This window comes from Peromyscus maniculatus, chromosome 4 (genome assembly GCF_049852395.1).
Source record: "Peromyscus maniculatus bairdii isolate BWxNUB_F1_BW_parent chromosome 4, HU_Pman_BW_mat_3.1, whole genome shotgun sequence".
NCBI lineage: Eukaryota > Metazoa > Chordata > Mammalia > Rodentia > Cricetidae > Peromyscus > Peromyscus maniculatus.
In genome coordinates, this window is record NC_134855.1 from 129,803,170 (window position 1) to 129,829,173 (window position 26,004).

General features: G+C 52.7%; 1 protein-coding gene across 2 annotated transcripts; it reads left to right on the top strand.

Moving 5' to 3' along the window:
- Positions 1-4,188: 4,188 nt before the first annotated feature.
- On the top strand, positions 4,189-15,141 carry Slc52a3 (solute carrier family 52 member 3). Of its 2 annotated transcripts, none has more exons than XM_006985506.4 (5): positions 4,189-4,323; positions 9,701-10,321; positions 11,452-11,942; positions 13,668-13,791; positions 14,163-15,141. In XM_006985506.4, the coding sequence occupies exons 2-5, from the start codon at positions 9,755-9,757 to the stop codon at positions 14,373-14,375; spliced, it is 1,395 nt and encodes a 464-aa protein (XP_006985568.1). In that variant the 5' UTR covers positions 4,189-4,323; positions 9,701-9,754; the 3' UTR covers positions 14,376-15,141. The 2 variants fall into 2 exon arrangements, with proteins under 2 accessions (XP_006985568.1, XP_015859441.1); XM_016003955.3 differs by having other exon boundaries at positions 4,258-4,323; positions 9,684-10,321.
- The last annotated feature ends 10,863 nt before the right edge of the window (positions 15,142-26,004 follow it).

Consider the following 26,004-nt stretch of genomic DNA (forward strand, 5'->3'; position numbering starts at 1 on the left):
GGCCGTCGTAGGTGGGGCCTCAAAGCTAGTGTGAGCTAGCATAAATTAGCACCTGATATTTTTGTTACTTATTCTTCATTTTTCTTCCCTTTTTAAAGGTGTGTTATAGCCAGAACTCAGGAGTCAGAGGCAGTTGGATGTCTGTGAGTTCAAGGCCAGCCTGGTCTACAGAGAATTCCAGGATAGTCAGGGCTACACAGAGAAACTCTGTATCGAGAAAAAAGAAAGGAGAGAGAGAGAGAGAGAGAGAGAGAGAGAGAGAGAGAGAGAGAGAGAGAGAGAGAGAGAGAGAGAATGTATTAAAATGTTAGGTTAAACAATCAACGTGCTGAGGCAGGCGGATCTCTGTGAGTTCCAGGCCAGCCTGGACTACAAAGTGAGTTCCAGGAAAGGCGCAAAGCTACACAGAGAAACCCTGTCTGGAAAAAAAAAATCAACGTGCTTACAGGTTCACAGATGGTTAAAATGTATCAGGTAAGGCTGAAGTTCCCTCTGATGACTCTTCCCTGCCCCTATTAGCCCCCTACACACACACACACACACACTCAGTGTTTCTGGATTGTTTCTTACGAGTCTCCTGTGCTAAATTACTCACATGCATATGCGGTGTGTTTTTATTCCTCACCCCCCCCCTTCCCCGTGCTGTTCTGGGCTCTTGGGCTGTATTATTGGGTGTTGGGTGCTCTTGACAAGGACTGAGGGGTGCTGCCGCCCCACAAGGGGAGCAAATGGGTCCTTGGCTGGTCTGGAGGTCTCTCTAGAGCCCTTCTCTAAGCCTGTTCTCTCACAGAGCTCTGGCCACACTCTCTTTTTGCCTTCTGCCTCCTGCCTTCTGCTCACACTAGTTTTAAGGCCCCACCTGCTGCACCCCGGAGCGCTGGGGCCCTTAGCAGTGAAATGCGAAGGACGCTGGCTTCTGCGCCCCCTGGCGGCTGCTCTGGTGCACTGCAGCGGCGCCTCCGCGCCGGACCTTCCCACCCGAGGGTGCGGTCAGGAAGCTGTGCCCGTGGGGCGACGAGAACCCTCTTGTGAGTCCCGGGCAGTTAAGGCTAGCCGATCAGGTTAGCCGAACAGGCGGATAAGCCGATCTCTGCTTTTGAGGCTCCCCAAGGAACGTGAGTGCCACCTCGAGTTGCCCGAGGTTCTACACGTTTGCAGGTACCAGATAGGGATGAGTTGTCCTTTTGTTTCTTAATGAACCAGGTTTCTTTTTATTACATTTATTTGCGATGGGGAGGGTGCGGGGGGGGGGGAACACCGTGTGTGGAGGTCAGAGGACAACTTGTAGTCATCGGTTTCTCCTTCCATCATACGGGTCCCAGTGATCTAACTCAGGTCAGCAGCCTTGGGTGCACGCACCTTTACCTGATGAGCCATCTCGACGACTCTTTAGTTTTGCCCTCAGACAGTGATAGCAGGGTCATGTTCTGCAGTCCACGCTGGCCTTGAACTTGGGATTCTGCTTCAACTTCCTGAGAGCTGATTTATCGCCGGGCGGTGTGACCGCTCCAACTTTGCTGTAATGATCTTGTCAAATAATGAGCACCTTCAGTGAGCGAAGCTAAACTGACCCGGCGAAAAAGAATCCGGAGCGAGATGGGCTGCAGACCGGAGCCCTTTCCCACTCTGGCCGGCCGGAGTCTCGCCAGCCACTGTCCTCTCTAGAGGACGCCCCGCCCACCCGCCTCGGACGCCCCGCCCACCCGCCTCGCCCCTGACAGCCGCATTGCAAGGTGCGGAGTAAGCTGCTGGCTCATCCATCTCTACCAGAAGGTCAGTTTGCCAAGTGCCAGAACTTTGAACCCAGTTCACTTGTACATCCTAAGCCCTTCCCACGGTGCCAGGCTTACAGCTAGCGTTTAACTGGAGTTGATAATGAAGCCTCTGAAAGAAGACATCAATGTAGAGATTAGACAGGTCTCTGACTTTTTAAAAAGTTTTTCGAGACAAGTTTGTTTTTTTGTTTGTTTGGTTGTATTTTTTTTTTATGTAGTCCTGGCTGTTCTGAAATTCGCTTTGTAGCCCAGGCTGGCCTCGAACTCAGAGATCTGCTTGCCTCTGCCTCCGAAGTGCTGGGATTAAAGGTGTGCACCACCACTGCCCAGCTTGAGAGGTTTCTGACATTAAGTGCAAAAAACAACTTCAGAATTCAGGAGTTGCTGGGGATGTAGCCCGATTGGTAAAGCGCTTGCTCAGCATGCACAAAGCCCTGGGTTGGATTCCCAGCACTGTGTAAAACCGAGAGTGGTATAATCCTAGCCTTTGGGAGGTGAAGGCGGGAGGATCAGAAGTTCAAGGCCATCTTTGGGTAGATATGGAGTTTGAGGCCAGTCTGGGGTAAGTGTCTGTTTCAAAAACAAACAAAGGAATAAGCAGGCTGTGTGAGTTATGTCCCAGCTCCCCGCCCCAGCCTATGCAAATAAACTAAACTTTCTGTAAACTTGAAATGTCTCAAAGGACCTGGGGGCGTGGCTCAGTGGTAAAGTTTCTACCTAAACCCTGGGTCCATCCCTGTTGCAAAAACATGCAGGGTGTAGGGGTGGGGGAATGTTCAAAACTGAAGAATCTTAAACAACAAAAGCTAAAAGACTTTCTACAGATTACAAGAGTCGGGAGGATGTACAGGCTGGGGTCCTCCATGCACGTGTGCAGTGAGCAGTGAGCTCTCAACACCCACACAGCCCATGCAGGTGGCTTGTTACAGACGAGACAGAGTTCTTCAGTGGAGGCGGCATTTGACATTCATGCTTAGAAATAAGACAGGATCTCATCAGGAAGTGATTGATGAGCAGAAAGGGTATTCCATTGAAGGATCGGACGGATGACGGTAGCTCAGATGTACCATACACACTTTTGAAAGTAACCAGGGCAACTGGTGAGAGACCATGAAGTCTTGAAGCATACTGCCCCCGTTGGGAAAGGACTTGCTTGGGAGGGTTGGGTGAGGAGCAGGGAGTCTCCAAGGATTGATAACCGTTTAATTCAAATGGCGATACCATGTGGATCGCCTGTGAGAGGCCGGCCACAGGCTGGACCACAGCAAGGAGGGCAGTTGGGATGGAGGGAACCCCGCTGGACCTGGGAGGACAGGCGAGAACTAACCTCTCTGCTAGGGAGGCTACCCTTTCAGAGCCAAGCCTGTGTCCCTGAGGCCAGCACACTTGGCCTTGGTTCACACGGAAGGACGTGTCTCGCCTGCACCTTCCATGCTCTTCATGTGTACTGATGATTGTTGCAGCAGGAGACACACCAACAGGAGAAATTCCAGCCCAAACTAGCATCTGAGGCTTGAAGAAGGGTCAGGAACGGGAGCCAGTCCAGTATCCTTCACGACAGAAGGGTCTGGGAACGGTAGTGGTACCCAGGTTATGAGGGAGAGAGAGGCACTGGACGTGAGTAGAGATTGTCTTGTCGTAGAGATAAAGGGCCCTGGCGATAAGAGCTGTCTGTCAGTGCAGCCCTCCACAGCTGAAGATACACTGTGACTCCCTTGGACCCGCCTTCACAGTTAGATGTGGATTCTGTGACCAAAGGCCAGCGCCCCAGGCTGCCCCTGTAGGCCTGAGAAGGACCAGCTCAAACTGTACCAGAGATCTAAGGATGTCTGCGTGGGGTGGGGGTGGAGGTAACGGACGGGAGACCTGTTGCCATCTTCTAGGTACACTTTGGGTAGTGTTTCCTGAGCCTTCCTACTGGGTAAGGGTGGGGCCCCCCGGTCTCCATAACAGTGCCAGGCAGTTCGAAAGAGCTGAATTATTCGCTGGAGGCCGCCCAAAAGGAGACTGAGTTCCTGGACCTGTCTGACACATTTTCCCAATGTATAGATCACTCCTGTGATTCTGGCTCCAGTCCTAGCCGGGGCTTCCTGTTACATCTTCCCTGATACAAGCATATTCCTTCCGAGTCTGTTTTCCCATCTGTGAAATCGAGCAGGAAAGCAACCCCTGCCCCGGAGGCTTAAGCGACTGTTGGTCAGCCACCAGAGGCTTGAGGATCACCCAGAGCTGTGTGGCTCCGCTCAAGACCCCACTTCTCTGGACCTCAGTCTCCTCCTCTGTACAGATGAGCTCATGTAGTAGACTCCCAAAGGCTAGTTGGGAGCAATGGCTAGTTTATGTCTGGCCGCCAGAAGAAGAGGGACGGGATGCAGAAGGCTCTGGTACCACGGGCTGTTGGCAGTGAGTGGCTCCTGAGTGTTGTCGTAGGGCCACCCTCCCCGCCCCCCCCCGGTCCCGCCCACCTTCCCGACACCGGGGCGGGGACAAGCAGGTGCCGCCACACACTCCAGGAGCCGCGGGGCAAGTAGACCCTGCGTGACGCTCGGTGAGTGGCGGTGGAGCACGGGCGGGGGGCGTCCGTCTGGGGACAGCGGGTGGCCTGTGACCTTTCCCCCAGTTCCCGCCAGGAGGGCGGCAGGGATGGGCGGAGCAGCAGCGGACTCTGAGCTGCCCCATGTTGCCAGTCCCGGCCTGCCTGGCCACGATGCTGCTGCTGCGCAGCACCTGTATCCACCGGCCGAGCCTCAAGCAGCCTGGCCCGGGAGCACAGGTCCCACCAGTCCCGGGATGGCTCCCCTCCAAAATTCGGCTGCCGTGAGAGGCCGGATGCCCTCCCTGGCCCGCAGGGAGGGGTGGGAAGGAAGGGAGCCATGAGACCTTCTCCCTGCCTGAGACCTGGGCCACCAAGCCATGGCATACCCAGGTCCTTTCACAGGTGGGACCTCCCAGGAGGCTCAAAGAGAGTGAGCAATTGACCTGAGGTCATACCGCCGCCGCCAGGGAGCACAGGCCTGGATGACAGACAGCTCTCTCTGAGATGGAGTGGGCAGGACGCCACTGCCACCACCTGCTTGCTGGGAGTGTGGTTGCCCAACCAAGTCTTTGTAAGCGGGAAAGTTGAGTTGGCATGAGCTGGAGGCTCTAGGTGAAAATTCCTGTCCCTCTTGGGTGTGAGAGGGCCCAGGCTCCTGGCCACCCAGTAGCTGACCCCGGGGAACCTATGCCTCCTCTTGGTCTCTGCCTCTGCCTCAGCTTCTCTCGTCTACCCCTGCATCTTTAACTGTCGGTTCTCTGGGTCCCAGCGCCCTGTCCACCGTCAATATCTCCTCACCCCCTATTCAGTTCCCTTTCCTAGGTTGGCTTTCTGGTCCCCTGCTCTGCTTACCCAAAGCCAGGCAGGTCCTACCCAGTCCCCAGGGCCACCAGCAGGCCTGCACCAGCTCTCTCCGGTCTGGTCCCCTCGGCTCAGTGCCCACCAACGGCCAGCCTATCTATGCAGAGTAAGCATCCAACCATGGCGCCAGGGTGTAGGGTGGCCCAGTGTCTTGCAAGCCAGATGCTACCTCCACGTAGGAGAGAATGCCCCCCCCCCCACACACACACACATCCCAGTTCCCGTGGGAGAGCTCTGTACTGGCTGATAGGCGCAGATAGGCTCCGTGACTGGCTGGTTTCTAAGGATCCCGAGATGTGAGGCTTCGCACAAAAGCCAGGAAGCTGTTGTAGTGCAGGAGCAAGGTCAGGCCACACAGGGGAGGAGGTAGTTCAGTACCACACAATGGGGGCGTGGGACTGCAGACACTGGGGTGTGGGACCGCAGACACTCAGTAAAAATAACAAAGAGGGTGGTATGCGTTTGCCTAGCATACACAAGACCCTGGTTCACCCCTGCAAAACACACACACACACACACACACACACACACACACACACACACACACACAAGAATCAAAAGGCCCTGGCCTGAAGTCACCCTCTGAAGTCTCTAGTTTTCACCTGTTTCTGGACCTCATCTCAGTCAGAGACTTGGTTGGTCTCTGGCCTTCTGCACTCCCCAAAGGGACTCGAAGAGTACCTAGGAAGCAGCTCTGTGGTAGGGCCTGTGTCTCTGGTCCCCTCAGCCCTTCCTCACTCCCTACTTCCTGGCCCCAGAGCCTGAAATGTCAGGCCACCCCTTCTCCCTCCTTCCTGAGGCCTGCTCCACAGTCTCATACACCCTGACCTGGGGTGCTATTTTGTTTGTATTCTAACAAATAAAGCTTACCTGGAGATCACATTGCAGAGCCAGCCACTAGATAGACATAGAAGCCAGGCAGTGGTGGCACACACCTTTAATCCCAGCACTTGGGAGGAGAAAGCAGGAAGATCAGGAGTTCAAGGCCACTACACAAGACTGATCCGATTTAAAAGAGAAACAGAGCATGGTGGTGGTGGCACATACCTTTAATCCCAGCACACGGGAGACAGAAGCAGGTAGATCTCTGTGAGTTCGAGGTCAGCCTGGTCTACAGAGTGAGTTCTAGGAAAGCCAATGGCCCTTTCAGTCTGAGGATTCCTAGAGGTAAGAAGTCTTTCTAGTGGCTGGCTGCTCTGTTTCTCTGATCTTTCGGCTTTCACCTTGATATCTGACTCTGGGTTTTTATTATTAAGACCGATTAGAATTTATGCTACACTGACCAGCTGTGTGACTCTGGCCACTTCTTTTCCCTTTCTGAGCCTCAGTTTCTTCCTCTGTGAAATGGGGTAGACCCAGGACTGCTGAGAGGCTGCAGAGGATGTGAGGGGGTCAGTACAGGTGGACAGCAAGGAGCACAATGGCTGGGCCCTGCTTCCTTGGTGGCTCCCTCGCTCGCCTCCCCACAGCCAGTCAGGACTGGCCTTCCTCCACCTGGAGGGGCTGTGGGTCACTGAGGATATATCCACACTGCCCTTGAAGGCCCTGGTGACTTCCCCTAAGCTTCTCTGTTGCTCTTAACTGATAGCCGCAGCCACGCTGGTCCCAAGGCTGATCTTTGAGCATGGAGAGGGCCTTGTACTGGCTGGCCAGCTCCACCCTGGACCCTCTTTCCTCAGACTTCTCTCCCTCACATTCCTACCTCCCAGCTCTTCTTTTTTAATAAATTAATTTTTTAATTACACTCATAATATTCATTAATTACACTCATGACATTAATTACATTTGTGATATTCATTGATTACATTCGCAGTATTCATTCAATAATTATATTTATGATACTCATTAATTACATTAATTGTATCAATTTATTACATTCATGATATTATGTCCTGATACTACTGTTCATTTGTGGGACTTTTCCATCACACAAAACAGAAACTCTGTACTTAGGAAATCATTGCTCTATATTCCTTTCTTCTCCATCTTGAGATAACGTCTAATCTTTCTGTCTCTGTGAATTTGTATATTCTATATATCATGTAATACAATTCTATAGTATTTGTCTTTTTTAATGTAAAAACATTTTATGTACAACTGCAGGAGAACTAATACACAGACAGTTCTTCTTGCCTCTGCAGTGCTCACTGCCGCCTGGACTGATCTGTGTTTTGATTTTTCTGGCTTTCTTGGTGACAGATTTTATTTATTTATTTGGTGAGCAGAGGACAATGGTTCAGCTGGGTGTAGCACCCAATAAAGGCAGGTTACACACACGAGTGAACAAGAGCCACAAGGCCACTGAAGACAGGGCAGAAAATACAGATACTGAGCCATGCAGGGGCATCCCAAGGTTAAGACCTGTCTGGGCTACAGAATGAGATCACAGCCAACCTGGGCTGAGACTGCTATGATTTACTTCTCAGGGACACAGGGGGTGTCCCGTGTGTGCAGGGGAACATGCTGGGCAGATGCATGCCATGTGGGCATGGCAGCAGAGGTGGCCAATGATACACAATCCAGACGCTGCATCCACGTGCAGAGTTTGTTATAATAGAGAGATAAAGAGGCAGAGAGACAGAAAGAGGGAGACAGAGAGAGGAAGGGATCAAGAGAGGGGTGCACACCTCATAGGAGGAAAAGGAGAGAGAGAGAGAGAGAGAGAGAGAGAGAGAGAGAGAGAGAGCGAGAGAGAGAGAGAGAGAGAGCAAGAGCAGAGTTTTTCCTTAAGAGATTTCTGTGTCAGGACGCAGGGCGTCCCCAAGGGGTGGGATCAGAATATTAACAGAGACTGTCTCAAAATTAAAAGTAAAGGCAAGAGAGCTGTGTATAGCTTGGCTATAGAGCTCTTACCTGGCTTGTGTGTGTCCCTGGGTTCAGTACCCAGGATTCGGGGGGAGACCAAGTACTCTATGCCTGAGCTGCATCCCATCTCATGAATCTTTTAAATATGTCCACCACACTCAGGACATTCACTGCTCAGTGAGAAACGGTCTGACCTTCGTGTATGTTGTTTCATCTGCCTGGGACAGCCCCTCGCTGGTTGCTTCTTACAGGGTCTCCAGACCTAAAGAACTGGGCGGGACAGAAGTGGGGATCCGGGGTACAGACCCTGATGGAGCCCCACTTATCTCTGCCCTGACCTCCGCAGGCTGGAGCCCTCACACGACAGCCCTAGAGGAGAGATTGCCTCCTTTAATTACTGACTGGCTCCCTCTGTTCCCTTTATGGTTTGCTGCGTCAGGAAGAGTTAGCAGAACAGGGCTTCGTGTCCTCCTGCGCCCCCTGGAACATCAGCTCCACAAGGGCAATGGGAAGGCTGACTTCCCAGGGCAGGATCTTGCAGGAATCTGGGTGGAGGCAATGCAGGCCAGGACAGCGCCTGAAGGCGGGGTCGGAGAGCAAGTGCAGCTTGGAAATGGCCTGTCTCTAGGTCCTCTGGCACAACCAGGTGGGCCCTGGGTAAGAAGAGGACTGTCTTTATGGTGAAGGTCTGGGTCTCATTGTCTCCCACTCTCCTCCCATCTCTCAAATCATTTCCTCTTCCTAGGTCAGTGTCCTGTGTAGGGACCAGGAGAAGGGGCTGTCAGAGTGTCAGAGTCCTGGGTGAGGCTCACCAGAAAGCTCTAGAACTGCTAGAACAACACAGGGATCCATGAGTGTGGCAACACATGCCCCTGAGACAAAAGCGGGAAGACCTAGAGTTCCGGGCTAGGCTGGGCTACACAGTCAGATTTTTGTCTCAAAACCAAAACAGAAAAAAAAGGGAAAAGAAGGCTTGGAGTCTGCTTGAGACCACCCAAATGGGTGAGTGCTGGCATGGGACCAGTTCAAGGACATATATATGGTGGGGGGAAGGGATCCCCCCACTTCCCCTATTCAAGGAGGAGCTGGCTAGGCTGGTTCAGCTCTCACAGAGGCCATGCCACTTGCTGGCTGGCTGGCCTTGGGCAGGGGACTCTTCTTCCTCACCTGCTCATCGAGGACACTAGTGTGGGATGGGTGAACTTCCTTGGCTATAACGATCTAAAAATGTCACATCTGCTGACTTTTCCAACTCACGTGAAATTAACTCTGGACATGGTGTCCCAGAGTCATCTTCCCATCCATGGGTCAAAGCCCGGTCTATATGCTCTCCCTCTAAACTGTTTATATCCTTGGCAAATTTTCTCCTGAGTTTTCAGATCTTGGTTTATAAAAACTCTCTATGTACTAAAGAAGCAAGCTTTTGTCTGCTCTGCCCTGATCTCCCCCAGCCCGTCACTTGTCTCTTGGCCTTGCTCTTGGTACTTTTTGCAGAAATATTTTGTTTACCTGTTTGAGTTTATTGCATTTGTGTGTTTTAACGTGTCTGAAGTTGAATGCATCAAACTTTTCCTTCCTGGTGCCAGGATTTCTGAGTCCCGCTGGGGAAAACCTTGCCCAGCTGAAGGTTATCCGTGAACAAATGCATCTATGCTTCTGCTGATCAAAAGCCAGCTTGTTGGTGATAAAATTGAACTGTCTCACAGGTGTCCTTCTCCCCAAGCCCTTTTGCAGCCTGACGTGGAGGACAGACAGTGTCCGGCTCAGGCTGCCCACAATGGCCCTCCTGACACACCTGCTGGTCTGCGTCTTTGGCATGGGCTCCTGGGTAGCCATCAACGGGCTCTGGGTGGAGCTGCCCCTGCTGGTGATCGAGCTGCCCGAGAGCTGGGACCTGCCCTCCTACCTCACCGTGGTCATCCAGCTGGCCAACATAGGCCCCCTCCTTGTCACCCTGCTGCACCGCTTCCAACCTGGCTGCCTGTCCGAGGTGCCCGTGATCTTCCTCATCCTGTGCATAGGCACAGCTGCCTGCATCCTCTTGGCCTTCCTGTGGAACACAACCTCCTGGATACAGGGCGGACGCCATAGTGTGGCCTTCATCGCCCTCACCTTCTTCCTGGCCCTGGTGGACTGCACCTCCTCTGTCACTTTCCTGCCCTTCATGAGCCAGCTGCCCACGTATTATCTCACCACCTTCTTCATAGGAGAGGGGCTCAGCGGCCTCCTGCCCGCGCTGGTGGCTCTCGCCCAAGGCTCAGGCATCACCACCTGTGTCAACGCCACACAGGCACCAGGCACCACCTTGAGCCCTGTGACCACAGTGGAAACCCACGTCACCCAGGTACCGAGTGTGATCCAGAGCCATTGTTGCGCTGTGCGTGGTCCCCAGGGTAGGGAACGGGAAACTGGCTTCCTTTATTTTCGTTATTTAGTATGTGCATTCTGACACACGTGCACAGGGCCACATGCCACCACATGAGTGTGGAGGTCAGAGGACAGCTTTGTAGAGTCAGTTCTCTCTCCCCATCTTTACAAGAGTTCTAGGGACGGAACGCGGTTGTCAGCTGTAGCTTTAGTTTTCCTGCCTTGCCCACAGTCATGACGGACAAATCTCTGTCACCCGCCAGTCCCACAGCCGCTCAGACCCAACCAAGTAAACACAGAGACTTATATTGCTTACAAACTGTATGGCCGTGGCAGGCTTCTTGCTAACTGTTCTTATAGCTTAAATTAATCTATACCTTGCCACGTGGTTCATGGCTTACCGGTATCTTCACATGCTGCTTGTCATGGCGGCGGCTGGCAGTGACTCCTTCCACCTTCCTGTTCTCTCTGTTAGTCCCACTTATACTTCCTGCCTAGCCACTGGCCAATCAGTGTTTTATTTGTTGACCAATCAGAGCATTTGACATACAGACCATCCCACAGCAGTCAGCCTTCCATGGCACATGCCTTCACCTGCTGAGCTATCCTGTCAGCTAGGGGCTACAGATTAAAGTGTGTCAGGTGGGTGGACAGCAGAAAGACCATTTTAAGTGTGTGCGTGTTGGAGGTTCATCAGAGTTTGAGATTCAAAGGCGCACCAGGAGACAGGGGTTCAAACCTTCCCAAACAGCAGAAAGGAACAGTGACTTGCGGCTCATCGGAGGATGGAGATATACTCTGGGAGGGGGGAAGAGGTGGCTGATGAGCAAAGGTGGCCTGTCATAAACTCAGATGGAATCTGACAAGTGACAAAAGTCCTGAAAATGTCCACTCAACCAGTTTAGAGTAGCCGGTACTAAAGAAGCCTAAGAGTGACACAGTCTGGTCTTTTAGACAGATCGGGGATATCTTGATATAAACCAGGGAAACGAGAACCTAAGGTCAAGATGTCTCTAACCTCCCCAGACCTGGATTTTTATCTGGGAATCTGACGTCGCGCATGCTTCCCACAGTGACGTGGCTAACGGCAGCTTTGTCCCTCCACAGACCGCCCACAGCCCTTCTTCCCTGTCACCCCTCGCCTGGCACCTGGAGAGTCACTACCTGGCCCCACGCTTCTCACCACTGCTGTTCTTCCTACTGCTCGCCTTCCTGATGGGCTGCTGCCTGGTCGCCTTTTTCCTCCTGCAGCGGCAGCCCTGGGGACGGCAAGGCTCCATAGAGGACCTTCTCCACTCCCAGGTCACCCTGCACTCCATCAGGCCGCGAGACACAGAGGACACCGGCTCAGTGGGTACCTATGTGAGCAGCCCAGGCAAGGAGTCGGTGGAAGCCAGTGCAGCTCCCCTCCGCCCAGCCCAGCTGGCCTTCATCTACTCAGTGGTGGCCTTTGTCAACGCGCTCACCAATGGCGTGCTGCCTTCAGTGCAGACCTACTCCTGCCTGCCCTACGGACCTGTTGCCTACCACCTGTCGGCCGCCCTCAGCAACGTGGCCAGCCCTCTCGCCTGCTTCCTCCCCACCTTCCTGCCTAACAGGTACTTCCCTGCCTCACCCAGGGAACTCTGAGAGTGGGGATCACGCCATTTCAGAACACCAAGTGCCCAGCCCCACCTATGGGGTGATGTGTGGGGTGGTTGGTATATGGTCTCCCGGAGGCATGGGATAGCATGCTTGGCCTCTGTGCCTCCAGGGTACCTATCTGAAAAATTGGAGTGGCAATGCTTCCTCCTATGGTGGCTAGGAATGTGACATAGACTGTTCTCTATCAGTGCCTGGCACTTCCAATGTCTCAGCAGCAGGGCCCCCAGTCCATGAGGAGTGACAGTCGGCTACTGAGGTGGACACATAGAACCCTAAGACCTAGAGGGAGGGATGGAGCTGGGCTTGTGGCCCAGCCAGCCCCATCAAGTGGCACTTCTAGGATAGTTAGGCGGGCTATCAGATGTAATGCAGACTACCAGAGCAGGCTGGGCCCTGGCTCAAAAGTATAAGCTTCATCCTGGAAACCTGACTGGGGGCAAGGAGGAAATGACAGATACATGTACAGAAAAGCTGGGATCAGGTGAGTTGTGCTCACTCTGATGGAGGGCACCCACTACACTACCCAGATCTCATGTTTCTTATGGCAGCACAGGAGGAAGATTTAGTCTGGGCAGGAGGTTTCTATAGGGGCATCGTCTCAGGTTACAGGCATAGGGGAAGTGTCTTAGTTAGGATTTTATTGCTGTGATGAAACACTGACCAATAAGCAAGTTAGGGAGGAAAGGGTTTATGTGGCTTACACTTCCAGATCATAGTTGGTCATTGGAGAACATCAGAACAGGAACTCAAACAGGGCAGGATCCCGGAAGCAGAAGCTGATGTAGAGGCCATGGAGGGGTGCTGCTTACTGGCTTGCTTCCCCTGGCTTGCTTGGCCTGCTTTTTTTATAAAACCCAGGACTACCAGCCCAGGGATGGTACCATTCACTCACCATGGGCTGGGCTGTCCCCCATTGATCACTAATTGAGAAAATGCCTTATAGCTGGATCTCATGGAGGCATTTCCTCAACTGAGGCTCTTTCCTTTATGATGACTCTGGTTTGTGTCAAGTTGACACACAAAGCCAGCCAGTACAGAAAGTAAAAGATGCAGCAGACAGTTTCTGTGTATACTGGCCAATCGCTCCTAAACACTCATTCATGGACCCAGGAAAGAGGATGACACTTTTCTGAGCCTCACCCAAGGAAAGCAGTGTCCTCAGCTGCCAGCCAGATTCTGATGGAATTCTGGAAAGTCACCTCCAGACAGAGCTCATGGCTGACCTCCCAGACTGATGACAAACCCCCTTGAGAGTAAGGGAGGGTCCTGGAGAAAGCCCTGAAGAGATCAAAGCCCCTTCTGGTGGCTTCCTGGCAAGGAGCTGGTACCATGAAGAAAATGATAGCCAACTCAACACCCGCGGCTGGGAAGCCGCCCGGCCCCTGTGCTCCATCCCCCCCCCCTCCAGGTCACCTCTGCCCATCACACCCCCATTGCGCAGGCAAGAACAGGTCAAGGACGGGTCAAGGACCAGTCTCAAGGTTTGGGTGGTTGAACCGTGATCTGGTATGAACATATGAGGTGCCTTGACCCTCAGGGTCCCCCTTAACCTAAGTAGCCTGGGATCCTTTTCCATAAAGGTCTAACCTAACCCTGGAAGCTACTCCTTGGGGCCTGGGTGAAGGGGACAGACACCAGGCTTCTTGACCCCTCTCATGTCCTTCTCCACTCCTTCTCAGGTCACTGCTGTTTCTAGGGTTGCTCACAGTGCTGGGAACCAGCTTTGGGGCCTACAACATGGCCATGGCTGCCATGAGCCCCTGCCCCATCCTGCAGGGTCACTGGGGTGGAGAAGTCCTCATCGTAAGTATCCCCTCCCCCGCCCTCATTTCTCAAGGCCGGGGAGTGGGAGGGGGGAACCCTTTTCTGTTAGCCTAAGTCTTCTAGTGGTTCTCATGAAAGTGGGGACTTAGGGAGGTGAAGTTGCCATGAATGCTACCTCCCCCATATGTACCCCGACTTGATCATTTGGGGGAGGGAAGAGACGCCCGGGTTTCCTTTTACTCTGGAGGGATAGCTCCTGTGGCCCCTAGTCCTTCAGGGTCACCTCCATAGGACCTCATTTCTAATAAGGGGTCATTTCATTGCCCTTGGTCCATGAGGTTACCCTGCCGTAGGGTGCGCCCTTGAGTTCTCTTCCTTCTGCATCTCCCCTGGTGACCTCGTTCCCGCAGGTGCTCTCCTGGGTGCTGTTTGCCGCCTGCCTCAGCTATGTCAAGGTGATGCTGGGTGTGATCTTGCGTGACCGGAGCCGCAGCGCCCTCGTGTGGTGTGGGGCAGCAGTGCAGCTGGGCTCCCTGGTCGGCGCCCTGCTCATGTTCCCGCTGGTGAACGTGCTGAAGCTCTTCTCGTCTGCTGACTACTGCAGCCTGGACTGTTCCATCTAGCCTCCCTTGGCCACCACAGGACACCAGGACACCATCGCTGAGGTGCGCCACCAGAACCCAGAGAGGCAAGGTGAACAACCCCTGCCCCCTTCTCCGTGAGGGCATAGATCTGGGTCCGAGCTTTTTTTTAAACGCACGGCCCTCCCCCAACACTGTGCCCCAGTGCTGATGAGCCCCAGCTGCGGACGTCATTCTTGGACTTCTGAGAGATCTGGTTTGTAGTGTTCAGCTGGAGGCAGCCCAAGGACATTAGGGGGAGATCTCCGAGAGATTAAGTTTCCCCTTGCCTGCTGTGAGAACTTAGGGGAGTCGACTCTCTAGGCCTGTTTCCTCGTTAAAGGAGGGTTGTAGTGAGCAGCCTTTAGGTTGTAGGTTTAATCTAGCAGGTTCTCTTGAACTCTCTCCTGCGTGGACACCCTTCTTAACAAGGCCGGAAGTGGTCAGAGGGCTTAGGAAGGCCCCTGCCCCCATCCCTTTTCTGTATCCCAAGAAAGAACCTCTACAGGACACTGGCTACAGAAACTCCAAGCATCTTGGCCCTGGGTCCCAGTACAGCTCTCCACCTCCCCTGTCCCCAAGGAGGGTGAGACCCTAAGATAAGTTGAGGGAAAACCTGCCTCTGAAAGTGAACTCCGCCCGGATGCATAGTGGCCAGTGAAGACCTTTAGAGGGTGTCTCAGGCAGGAGGGGTGTTGTTTGTAATGATCACTTGGTTTTTTTGTATTTTGTTGTTTTTTTATAAAAATTAAAACTATCTATGCTTTTACACTAGGGGCGGTGTACACACAGAAGGCTACACTGTATCAGTCTAATTGTAATCAGTTTTCAGTCAAGGCTGAGAACCACAGAAACAGAGCCTGCCTGGGGCCAGCCCACTCTTCCGGACTGGTGTCCATCTGCTGGCGCCACCCGCACTGCTCTCCACTCTTAAAGTAGGGTTGCAGAGATGGCTCAGCCATTTAAGGCTAAGTCCCCCAAGGAAAGTCCAACATTTAAATGGTGCTTATCCAGTTGCTCTTGGTATGTGCTCACACATAGGTGGGACCTGGAGGGCGGTGGGGCCTGGCGGGCGGTGGGGCCTGGTGGGTGGTGTAGACCTGGAATCCCACTACTCTGGAGGCTGAAGCAGGGGAATCAAGAGTTCGAGAAATCCAGGCAGGCTTGGTGACATCCAGCCAGGTTTGGTGACATCCACCTTTAATCCCAGCACTCAGTAGGCAGAGTTCCCCCAGATCTCTGTGACTTCAAGGCCTCCCTAGTCTGCACAGTGAGCTCTAGGCAAGCCAGGAAGGCCTAAATAGTGAGATCAGTCTCCACTAAACAAACAACACATACGAAAACAAACACTTCATTACTTCCTGTTCACCCTTCCAAAGGGGCAGGACCTCAAGACAGAGTCACAAACCATTGTTTATCTTACACTTTTTGCTTCAGTGAACACAGAAACTGCTCATTCTATATCCTGGGTTGTATAACACTCCACAGAGTGCCAAGTTACTTGTCCGTATTTGAAGTACTTTCCCTTACGCAGCCAATCCAGATGTGGCCATGGGCATCCAGAGAGCAGCACAGATGAGGAAATTATCCAAGATTAACTGGTGAGTGCAGACGGCCCATGCAGCAGAGTGCCATCCCGGCTCACACGCTCTGTCGAGGGTAAGCCAGGGTGTGCTGGCACGTGGGAAGTCGCCTCCACCAGGGGACTTGGTCTGGTTTGTCTGTTGCCCCATCTTAGGAGCCTCCAGCTTATAAACTGGCCCTTGTCAGCCTGACTCAGCTGCTTCTCAGCATACAGGTGGGAAGAGCGTCACTCCTAGGATTCTTAGAGGTGACACTGAGCAGCTGTGTATACAAAGTGTTCAGTGGTACCTCCTCAAACAGTAGGTGCTCTGCCCACCACAACCCTTGATGCCCCTGAGCTATACTTCTGCCCACACCACCACCCCAGGGTGAGTCTGGCTGGCCAGTGAGTTCCAGACAGGGACCCTGTCTCTGCCTCCTCAACACTGGGATTACAAGCGGGCACCACCGCCATGCCCAGCTTTTAAAAATGTGGGCTGTGGGGATTGAACTCAGGTCCTCACTCTTGCAACTTCTTTTCTGACAGAGTCACACACACACACCCCCAAGCCCCATGAATCCAGTCTTGAGTCTGACCCAAGATGTGGGATGTTGCTCTAGCCCACTGAAAGGGGTAACCAACAATACAAGTGCCACCACAGAGGGCCTGTGGTCCCAGCTGCTGGCGAGGCCAAGGCAGAAGAGTCACTTGAGCCCAGGAACTTAAGGGTAACCTGGGCAATATGACAAGGCCCTGTCTTTTTTTTTTTTTTTAATAAAAAAAGAAAGATCAGGACTCTGCCCTCACCCTGGAGTTGGCATGGGGCTTGGCTAAAGATGCTGCCCCATGCAGGGTGAAGCCTGAGAGGGCATCTGCAGAAATGCCTCCTCGAGCATTCAAAGCAGTGCAGTGTGTTGCCTTGGGTGTATTTTGTGGGGTAACCTTGAAAGGACCACAGAAGATGCACAGTAGCTAAGAAGCCACTGGGGTGCTCTGGGGAGAAAACACTTCCCTGGCAGGGACCTTGGCTGGGTGAGCTGGGCACGGGCCAGTGCAGCACAGACAGGGATGCAGACCTCGTCCTTCCTTCTGCTCATGTAGATTCGCTCTTCAGGACCCGGTGACTCCTGGAACAAAAGGACTCAAGGAACAGGACAGAACAGCCAGGCTAGCAGACGTGGGAAGTGAGGGGAGAGGGGAGCTAGGGTCAGGGTGCGGTCCCTGCCTCTGTCCCGGGAACCCCAATGGGAGCCGCTGCAATCCCTCAAAGTGGGGGTCCCCTGGGGGCAGTCTCTCCTGCCGTTTTGTTGGTGATGGTTTCCCCAGGGAGATTTTCAGAATGGCCTGGAAGAAACCAGAGCCAGACACCAGCCCATGCATCGGCTCCCTGGAAAGCCTAGCCCAGCCAGACCTACCTTTGATTTGGGCAAGTCCAGTCCCTGCCCAGGAATCTTGGATCTCCACCCAGTTCCTGCCCAGCTGGTCCTTCCTTCCTGACCTGGGGCAACCCAAAGCCTTATAGGGCAAAACACTCCCACTGGGTGTGGCCTTACTTACACTTTTAAAGACGTGTGTGTGAGTGTGTGTGTGTGTGTGTGTGTGTGTGTGTGTGTGTGTCCGTCTTTGCCTGTGCACGGAAACAGCCCAAGCCTGAACTGTTCACCCCGCACGCCACCCTGCCTCGCCCTGAGAAGAGTCACAGAGGACACACACACCTTAATTCCCGGAGCTGGGGAACATGCAGGGCACAGACGACTTTGCAAACAGATAAAGGTGATAGGCTCTAAAGTTGAGGATTCTGTGGAATTGCCCGAGAGGGCTCCATGAATCCACATCAACCTCTGAATGCAGAGAATCACACGAGACGCCAAAGGCAAGGCATAGAGGTCTGGGGCAAACAGGAGAAACCGGGAGCCCTCAGTGGCTGGCTGGGCTCCGAAGTGGAACCCATGCAGAGGTGCTGGGGGCAGGCCAGAATACCATCTTGCAAATGTGCACATTGGTTTCTGACCACAGTCTTAGAGAGTTGGAAGGAGGTCATCTCTCCTAGAGCCTCCACCAGGGGCCAGACAGCAAACATCCTCATGTTAATGCTGGGAGACCTTGGCTGATTCGAACCTACGAAACTACAGTCAATTTGAATTTCGATTGGTTGATATATTTAGCAGGGGTCTCACCGTGTATTGTAACCTAGGCTGGCCTCAAACTCTTCATCCTCCTGAGAGTCAGGATCAAGGGTGTGTACCTCCATACCCACACTTTCATAGCTGCTACTATGTGGTAGCTTCTTGCAGCATCAGTAAAAAAATAGGGCATGGTATTCCCTCTTGAGGTCCCACAGCCCCTCGCTCTTGCAAAGTGTGTCCTTGTGCATCCCAATGGCCACAGAGTATCCCAGGCTGTAGATGTGGACACTCAGGTCCAGATGAGAGGAGGCCCAGCAGCCAGAGTCCCCTGGAAAAGGTCCTGCAAATTCAGGATACAAAATGATGGGTAGGGAGCTGAAGAGATGGTTCAGAGGTTAAGAGTACTTAATGCTCTTCCAGAGGACCAGGGTTCAGGTCCCAGCACACACACATTGGGCAGCTCACAGACCCCTGAAACTCCGGTTCCAAGGGATCTGATGCCTTCTTCTGGCTTCCTTGGATACCACATTCACATGGCATGCATGGGCAGGCTCTGAGTTCTTCCTGTCGAGCTGGAACATAAATGCTGAGGCTCACCCTTTAGATTTGTCCAGAGGAAAGAGGACCCAAGAAGATGGAAGCAGAAAATCAGGACAGGGTGCCTTTGGAGACAAGTGCACAGTCATCTAAATCAGGCTCACACATTTCCTTGGGGGTCAGTCCCCCTGGAACGGCTAAGCACCCCACCTGCCCAGCTCCACAGAAATCTGCCCTGGCAACCATCATCATGGCTGTAAATGCCCTCCCTGCTGCCCGGCCTGCTTCGCCCCAGGACCAGAGGCCACTCTTGCCACCTACTGAGGCAGGGCCTTCCCAGGAGTGGGCTCCACCCTCTGCTTTCCTCATTCCGTTCTCACAGAAGCCCTCAGAAAGTCTTCCTAGGGTCAGTCCAGGTTTGTGTGGAAGGAAACCAAAGCCCAGCCTGGTGCTGATGCAGCACTGTTTTAATCCCGAGGGACACTCAGGAGGAGGCGGGGGCGGGGGGGATCTCTGTGAGTTCAAGGCCAACCTGGTCTACAGTGAGTTCTAGGATAGCAGAGCTACATAGCGAGATCATTTCACAAAATAAAACAAACAAAAACAAAACCCACCAATAAAAAAGGAAGGAAGGAAGGAGGAAGGGGAAAAGGAAGGAAGGAAGGAAGGAAGGAAGGAAGGAAGGAAGGAAGGAAGGAAGGAAGGAAGGAAGGAAGGAAGGGGAGAAGGAAGGGAGAAACTGAAACTCAGAGGGCTTAACCACCCCGCCTGGACCTCAGCACCAGTCTTGATTCTTAAGCTCCCCAAAGGAAAAACAGCAGGACAGCAAGCAGGCAAGATGGCTCAGCAGGTCAAGAGGCTTGCTGTCAAGCCTGAGGACTGGAGTTCGATCCCCGGGACCCACCTGGTAGAGGGAGAGGAAACAGAAACAACTTCTACAAATTGCCCTTTGACCTCCACACACACACTGTGGGACGTGCATCCCCACCACACAGAAGGTGACTTTTGAAAGAGAAAACCACAGCACCAAGAATGCAAGAATGCGGCCTTTAGAAAAAGACCGGGCTGAGTCCAGCTGCAGCAGTCAGATCCAGACCTTCCCCAACCTAAGCGCTGCCAGGAGAGAGTCACGCTCTCAGAGCCCTTTTTACCCAGAATGCATAAGCAGATGTGTAAGATGCTCGTCTGGGTCCTGAGGCTCAAACTCAGGCTATCAGGCTTGGTGGCAAGCGTGCTTTCTCTCTGAGTCCCTCTCTGGCCCCCTATGTGCTGGTTTGGAGGCCTGTTGGTCAGTCCCTCTCAGAGCTAACCTACCTAACAGCCGCCTGAGCCTGGCTTTCTGACTTCTCACGGGTGCTCAGCAGCCCAGAGCAGAGACCACAGTGCCCTGGCTCCCTTCCGTCTAGGGTTGGCCACATTAAGGCAAAAGGGATATGATAAGGACTAAAATGCTGGGACAGGACTTGGACCCACAGATCGAGATAAAACACACATGTGCGCTCACCCGGGGCAAGCTGGAGGAATGGGAACCCACTGTTCACTGGGTGACTGGAGGAGACAAAGGGTTTCAGGTGATTTTCTTTCTCTTTTGACACTTTTCTGTACTTTGAATTTTTCTTTGACTATGCATTCTTTCAAAATTCAATAAAATCTAAAGAAAGGGAGAAGGCTATAAGTAGCCTCTATTGTTGAATCCACCTTCAGCAGCTTCCACTGGGCTCCCAAGGTCACCTGCACCTGACGTAGTTTCTTTCTTTCTTTTTTTATCCCCCCCCCCCCATAGTTGGCTGTGTTTCCTGTGAACTATGGACTTTCTTTGTTTCAGGAGTTGTCTCTAGACAGGGCTCCGTGCCTCTATGCAGAGTGACCTCTTTCCCTCCCTCGACTAGTGGGCTTTGCTTCCGGGCCTGCTGAGGGTGGTCTGTGCCCCCTCTGACTGGAAGCTATGGGGACAGCATGGTTACGGATGAGGATGAGATTATCCCCACCTCTCTGGGCACGGGGCTGGGCGTCCGGCTTGCACAACCTAGCTTCTAGCTCCGCTTCCTTCCCAGCTGCAGTGCGGCCCTCGGGGAGCTTGCTGTACCTTTTAGGATTCCTGTCTCATCGTCTGAAAATAGTTAAGAGGCCAGAGGCCAGAATCTGTGTGGGCAAAAGGATAGTACGTCCATCAGGTGCTCACACTGTGTGCCAGGTACCTTCGTTCCTTTCCTTCTTCACTAGTTTTTAGACACAATGTTTTTACCAGCGTGTGTGTGTGTGTGTGTGTGTGTGTGTGTGTGTGTGTGGTGTGTGTGTGTGTGTGTGTGTGTGTGTGTGTGTGTGTGTGTGTGTACATGCAACAGTGTGGAGGCCGGAGAATAATTTGAAAGTCAGTTCTCTCCCACCATGTAGGTCCCAGGGACTGAACTCGGGTTATCAGGCCTAACAGCAAGTGCCTTTTCCTTCTGAGCCGTCTTGCCAGCCCGGTTTAGCTTTCTGAAGACAGGGTCTTCTCACTGCGTAACCCAGTTTGGCCTCAAACTTAATACCCTTGCCTGTGGCTCCCTAAAGGCTGGCGTGAGGCACCACTTCCGGCTGCCGGGCACTAGTGCCTACCAAGAGTTAGTGAATTTAGTCTCTGAGGAATGACTGAGGCCATGCCTGGAGAGCTGCCTCAGATTCCTTTCGGAAGCACAAAACCCTCTGGCTAGCTCTCCAGAGGGAAAACGTGCCCTGGCCTCTTGGAGGCCCAGTAGCAGATGGCAAGTGATTGAGAATAAGATGGACAGCGAAAGAGGAGGGGACTCCACACACTCCTCCCGTCCCTCACTGGTGCCCATGGAGGAGCCTCCGCCAGTCCTGCCCTCCGTGACAACCTCGGCCAGTTTCTCCACCAACCAGAGTCCGAATGAGACCCCTGAGTTTCTCTGCTCAAAAGCTTGTGGAAGAAACGATACAGCGGGTTTTCTAGGCCCAGGACTCCACCAGGCCTTGCAACTTCGGTCCTGGACTTTGGACCTCAGTTAAGAGGGCTTGTCTGAACTCGAGGAAGAGTAAGCGCATGCGTAGAAGATGACAGCAAGGGAGCAGCCAGGGTCAGACACGTGGGTGAAGCCATGCCAGGCCCTGAGGCTCAGCGGGAAGGCAGCCTGTTGGAGGGAGAGCCCTCGTGAGCAGTCCCCCTGGGCTTACAGGGAAAGCCCGCAAGACGCCCTCAAGCTCCGCTAGCCCTCAGCTGGCTTGAAGGTCACTCATTTTCAGCTCAGGTAGTAACTCTTACCTGTCATCCCAGGACTCGGGAGGCAGAGGCAGGTGGATCATGAGTTTGAGGACAGCGTGGTCTACATTGTGAATTTGAGACCAGCTTGAGCTACATAGTAAGACCTCGTCTCAAAAAAAAACCATGGGCTGGGGATGTAGTTCAACAGTAGAGCAGTCAGCATGCATGAGGGCCTGAGTTGGCTCTCAGCACCACAAGAAAGATAATTACTGTCCTGCACGTCACACAGCTGAGCAACCCATTAGTCCCCACAGCTCCCCGGAGACAATACTCTGCTGTGAGGGTTACACTGACAGCCGAGGAAATTCTTCAGTAACTGTCTGTTTCTCCGCCCACTTCAGCTTTGCCTCTTCTAGGGCTCTGCTTTGAGGTGCACATCTGTTTACAACTTGTCTGTCTTCCTGATGGATTGACAAAAAAAAAAAAAAAAAAAAAAAAAAAATTCTCTCTACATAGCCCTAGTTGGCCTGAAACTCTCTATGTAGCCCCAGCTGGCCTCAAACCCCCAGAGATCCACCTGCCTCTGCCTCTGAGTGCTGGGATTAAAGGTGTGTGCCACTATGCCGGACTGGCTTGACCCTTTTATCCTAACAAGATGCTTCTCTTTCCATGACTGTCTTTCTGTTTGTATGCTACATCTTTTGTATGGTGTGTATGTGTGTATGTGTGTGTGTGTGTGTGCAGATGTGTGCACAGGTGGAGGTCAGAGGACAGATGTGGGAGGTCAGAGGACAGATGTGGGAGGTCAGTTGGCTCTTTCCTCTCTGGGTTCTGGGGATTGAAGTGAGGTGACCAGATCTCAGCCCCGTCAGTCCAACTCAGCAACAAAAGGGTGATGTAACATTGCTACCCCCTGTGACATAAGAAGGGTTATAGGAGAAGATGCAAGAAATCTCCTGAGACTGGCTGGTGGAAGCAGCCTTGTTGGGATCCTGAGCATCTTCAGGTCCAGGAAGAGGCAAGGGGAATCGGGGATCTTTTCCTGTGTGATTTCACCAGGCATGTGCCAGATGGGGCAGGCACCTCTTCAGGAGTGCACGAGTGGAGACTCCCTTTTCAGATACCATGTGGTGGTGGACACCCCCTCTTCAGGAGCTTGTGGGGATTGGGAACCCTCCTCAGAAACCCACACAGCTATGGGAGAGAGTGAGATCTGAAATGACAGTGTCCCCAGGTGAGGAACTGCTGTCACATACTGCCCATCTGTAAATGTGTGTACAGTTACCTCAAAGGACAGAAACTGCCCATACAAACAGAGAAGGCACTTAAAGGGGTTTAGGTGATTTTGAACTTTGTTTATTTTTATTAGAATCTAAAGTTCCAAAAACTCCAAGCACTAGAATAAATGGGCTAGAAATTTCCAAGGCTCTTTCCTCCTGGTTTGGGGGTGGGGGGCAAAGCCAGAGACCAGCCTGGGGACTGGAGTCCTGTGTCCATTGCTCTGCTATCTAGCACTCTGGAGGGTGAAGGGCCTTCTCCCTAGGTCACTGAACCAGGGCATCTGGAGTGGAGGTCAACAGGAGGTGTGGAGTCTACCCCCAGCTCCACACCCAGCTCTGGGAGACCGCATGGTGAACTGTCAGGCTGTTCGGAACACTGGCTGACTGTGGGCACGCGTGTGTGAGCATGGGCACGAGTGTGTGAGCTTGTACACAGCCCTCTCGTTGGCAATCCCCTTGCCAACCTGTTCCCACTGGGCGGCGCTGGATGCAAGGTGGAATGTGGCCATCGAGAGTCGCTGTTACCCGAAAAGCAGGGCAAGGTAGGCAAAAAGCCACTGGCGGGTATGAGCTGGGGTCCTGCAAGCTCAGAAGAAGGTTTTGGAGATGATACTTCACAGGTGGAATCCCTCGAGGCTCAGAGAGGCCCTTCAGCATGACCAGCTTTACCAGAAAGAGACTTCATTTACAATTAGAATCGTATTTTAGAGGTGAGGAAGTGACCTGCATGTACTAAGTTACATGCAAGTGCATGGCACATCTGAAATTGATCTACCCCCAGCCATCACTGATGTAATTTCTTCAGGACCCCACCCCATCCCCCAATCTAACCCTCTAACCTGTGATCCCTTGGGTGTTTCTGTGTGAACGGAAGCACAAGCTCATCCCTTCCTCTTCCATGACACCACTATCCCTGGCTACCCTGGGAGTCATATCTCTGGTGAGGGTCAGGGGAGGTCTCTCCTGTAAGGACCCTGCTAAGGTCTTTTGCTTCCCACAGGTACCTTGTCCTTGCAGCCCAAGGGCCCATGGGTAATCCCTTCCCCTACACTCCCACAGATCTACCCAGGGCAGGGACAGAAACAGGACAGGCTGGAGTGATGGAAACCCAGAGTGACGTCATCAAGAGGCCAAGATAAGGAGCTGGAGAAATGGTTTTGCCGTTAAGAGCACTTGTTGCTCTTGCAGAGGATCCGGGTTCCATTCTCAGCACCCACACGTTGGTTCATAACTCCAGTTCCAGAGGATCGGATGCCCTCTTCTGACCCCTGTGAGCATACCCACATGCAGGCAAAACACTCACACAAAAATATAATGAGTGAATCTAATTTTTTTTTAAGGAGGCCAAGGCAAGGGCCAAAGGAGCATGGTGGTGGCTTTTCAGAAGGGAGAGAGGACGTGGCCTCCGACTACATAGTAAAGGAGGAGATGACAGGATTGAAGGAATCTGACGTATGGGGATGGGAGAAGTGGTCATCATAGGTAATCAAATGTGTTGATATCCCACATCAAGATATCAGTTGTCAAATGCCAAACTCCAGCAACTTAAGACAATGGCAAGCATTCATGTCTGGAACCATTCCTGGTGATCAGTGTTTACAGCTTCAGGGTTTTCATGAGACCTCTGCTGTTGCCCAAAGTCTTACGGAAGATGGAGGGTTCTTTCTCCACCACTCAGGAGTGTGGTCCTATTTATCATCTAGTTACTCCAAACCAGCTCTAGGTGTGTCCTCTGCCATGATGTCACCTTCCCCAGAGCAGCGGTTGACAGAGGGGACCACGATTGTTTGTTAGCCTCGGAAGTGAATGCGTCCATTTCACAAGGTGGCCCTAGCTCTCATGTAGACAGTTCCAGGCCTGAACCACGGTTTGTGTAGAATGTGGGGGCCACCCTGGAACCAACCAACTGCCTTGGAGAAAAAAATGTTTCCTCCTCCTCCTCCTGCTCCTCCTCCTCCTCCAGATTTTTAAAAGTATGTATGTATTTCTCTCTGTGGGTGGGTTTATGGACATAAGTGCAGTGCCCTTGCACGCCAGAAGAGGGCATCAGAGTCCCTGAAGCTCTGACAGGCAGTTGTAAGGTGCCCAACGAGGGTGCTGGGAACCAAACTTGGGTCCTCTGCAAGAGCAATACAAATACATGTTCTTAACCTCTGAGCCATCTCTCTAGCTCAATTTATTATTGTTATTGTAAAAAAAAAAAAATGCGCCACACTTTAGCCATTTCTAAGTGTGTCCACTTTGGTGTAGTTAAGTAAATTTACCTTGTTACAACTGTCACCATCCATCTCCCAATCTTTCCTATCTTTCTAGACAAAAACTCTGGGCACTGACTCCTCAGTAGACCTCAGCCAGCCCCTGGCAACCACCATTCCACTTGCTATGCTGAATTGCACTGTTGGTCCCTCCCACGAATGAAGGATGCAGTGTCTATCTTCCTGCAGTTAGCTTCTTTCGCTTGCCTGTATGTCTTCAGGGTTTGTCCACACGTAGCACATATTAGAATTCCCTCCCATTTCAGACCAAGCAGTATCCTGTGGTGTGTACATGTCACTCTTCGTTGCTGTGACATCTCTCCTCAACGAGGCTTTGAACAGCTTTAGGTGCACTCTCCTAGCCTTACCTTACCCAGTCTTGTTCTGAACATCTCCTGGGAGTCAGGCAGCCAGTCAGGAACCCGTCCTCCCTCCTCCCTCTCAGAAGCCTCAGAGGCGGGCCTGGGAATGCTCGTGGGACCCTGGATGCACTTCCTGCACTGTCCCAGCCTAAAGGAAAAAGGCTAGCTGGCATGGAGTTTTGAGTGCCCTCAACCACCTTACAGTACTGGCTCGCTCACATTTCTCATGTTACCTGGTCAGGGAGGAGGTGCTAGCTTTATCCAGGGCGGGTTACTTTCTCCTGTGTCTACCATTCTGTCAGCACA

Bases quoted from the DNA above. Each gene is read 5' to 3' on its own strand.
- Slc52a3 (XM_006985506.4), top strand. From the start codon at position 9,755: ATGGCCCTCCTGACACACCTGCTGGTCTGCGTCTTTGGCATGGGCTCC. The intron at 11,943-13,667 runs GTACTTCCCTGC...ACTCCTTCTCAG, and splicing joins CCCACCTTCCTGCCTAACAG to GTCACTGCTGTTTCTAGGGT. The intron at 13,792-14,162 runs GTAAGTATCCCC...TCGTTCCCGCAG, and splicing joins GGGGTGGAGAAGTCCTCATC to GTGCTCTCCTGGGTGCTGTT.